At 44.0% G+C, this 2,162-nt stretch overlaps 1 protein-coding gene across 1 annotated transcript; it reads right to left on the reverse strand.

Moving 5' to 3' along the window:
* Nucleotides 1-419: 419 nt before the first annotated feature.
* Nucleotides 420-1,166, reverse strand: LOC101576438 (melanoma-associated antigen 10-like). The gene has a single exon (XM_004643668.1). It carries the CDS (start codon nt 1,164-1,166, stop codon nt 420-422), a length of 747 nt encoding a protein of 248 aa, XP_004643725.1.
* Between the last annotated feature and the right edge of the window lie 996 nt (nt 1,167-2,162).

Raw genomic sequence — 2,162 nt, forward strand, 5'->3', positions numbered from 1 at the left:
GTCTGCATTTACAATTGAAGAGCAAAATTCTTGTGTGATCAATATTCAAAATCACATTCGTGTCTGAAATAAAAATCAACCATCAATATCAGAAAATTAAAATATATGTAAGATCAATATCCTTCAAACAAAATGCAAAATCTCCTCCAATCCAGGAAAAATAAACAACACAACTCATGATGAAAGCACATGTCAGTTTTTATGTATCCCAAATAGAACAATCATCAGGATAGTATGCGCTGTATTATTGCTGTCATACTTTGGCCATGCACTACTTAGAAAAATGCCTGCTACCCACAAACATAGGCTATAGAATGGGTCTTTTATCATAGGAGGTAAGAATTAAACTAGATGTAAGTTAAACTAGTTCCAGAATAATACTTGTCCCTATCCTGAACTTCAACTATCTCTGTGGCTTATCACTCCAGCATGGCATCCTGTAGGTCATCTCTCACAGCTTTTTCATACAGACGTGTATATGACCTGGGATCTCTCCTATTAACTTTTGCCAAATGCTCCAGCACTTTCATCTTGGTGGTTTCAGCATGGGCTCTTGGACCCCACAGGAACTCATAGCGAGCACGATTCCTGTTGGGCACCTGCCGGTACTCTATGTAACCTTCCTGTACCAAATCCTGCGTGATGAATTTCCAGGGCTCACCAATAGCAATATATTTACTCTGAGGCAACCTTTCTCTAGTTCTCAGCACTCTCCTTATGTCCTCCTCACTGGCATGGTTATCCTTCAAGAAGATAGTAGTAAGAATTACTATGAGGAGGTTGATTTTGGAAATGACCTGGTCATTAACCAGTATTCCATTATAAGTGAGGCCCAAGAGAGGAATAAGGACATATGTATGGCCAGGAGGATCCACTTCCTTCACATCAATGCCAAAGCTTAGACACATGCATTCACAGACTAAACTGACAATCAGAGGGAAATATACATGGTAGTCTTCATCAACAACATTCAGAATTTCTGCCTTGGTGATTGGCTCTTTCTTTTGAAACTTGAGGAGCAGGATTGGCAATAATTTAGCTATCTTGTCATCTAGGAACACAAGTCGCAAGATCTGACGAACAAGAACATCCTCTGAGTTGCACAGATCCTCCTCTTCTTGCTTGCAGGAGAACTCACTGGATTGGCTCCATTGATTTGAGGCCATGGCAGTTGGGAGAGAGGACATCTTGTGCACTCTAGGGACAAGATAACACCTCAAGGCACTTCTCTTGATGTAGTAGAGATGTGAGTACAGAAGGTAGAAGATGCACAGAAAGCAGTGGCTTCTACTTGTTCTCCCTCAGGCTTGAGAATCTGTACCTCAACTCCTGTGGTTGCCGTGCTGGCTCCTCTGACTATGAAGATGATCGGGCTTTCCTTGGCACAGCAAGTTTAGTGATGAAAAATTTGTGCCTCTAAGAGAGTGCCAGAGGGGGGGAGGGGAAGAGAGAGAGAGAGAGAGAGAGAGAGAGAGAGAGAGAGAGAGAGAGATACTGTGATTGTACTCAGCTGAGAATGGTAGTCTTATTAGCTCCCATGAAGGTCCACAATTGGTCTTCTCTTTGAGGTGCTCTAGTGATTCATAAAAGAGACGCTGTCCCTTAGAACCTGGGTCAAGAGTGTGTGTGATTGTCAGGTTAAGCTGAATAACATAGGTTGGGCTCTAGTGAAGACAGTAGGGCTTATGAAGCCTAAACACATGAAGTCACTCTGGCCTGGGAACCCTAGGCACACATTCAGGGCATGCACCTCACCTTGACTCTTGGCACGTCTGGGCCTCCTCTGCTTCTGTGTAAGCTGTGGACACGGCTCAGACAAAGACCTCCACCACTGGTTCCTGGAGCTTCTGTATAAGGCAGGGAGGATTCAGATTAAAGACCTTATATACAGTCCTGCTGCCTTCACAGTAGGAGTAGGCTGGACTGTATGGAGTTCTTACTGTTGTGAATGTATGGTCCCTTCTCTGGTCCTTCAGAGCCATCAACTCTGCCTGAGCAGGGCCTTAACACCAGCTGCTTACTGGCCTGTGGAAACTTCTCAGTGCAAGTGACCACTTCCATGAGAGGGAATATATATAAAAGGCAGTAAAGGGAAAACACATCTGGACACAGCTGCTTGATGCAACAGCTGGAGGTAGAAAAATTGAGCTGGGTCCAAGAGG

Source organism: Octodon degus, unplaced genomic scaffold (assembly GCF_000260255.1).
Source record: "Octodon degus isolate 3935 unplaced genomic scaffold, OctDeg1.0 scaffold00181, whole genome shotgun sequence".
Taxonomy (NCBI): domain Eukaryota; kingdom Metazoa; phylum Chordata; class Mammalia; order Rodentia; family Octodontidae; genus Octodon; species Octodon degus.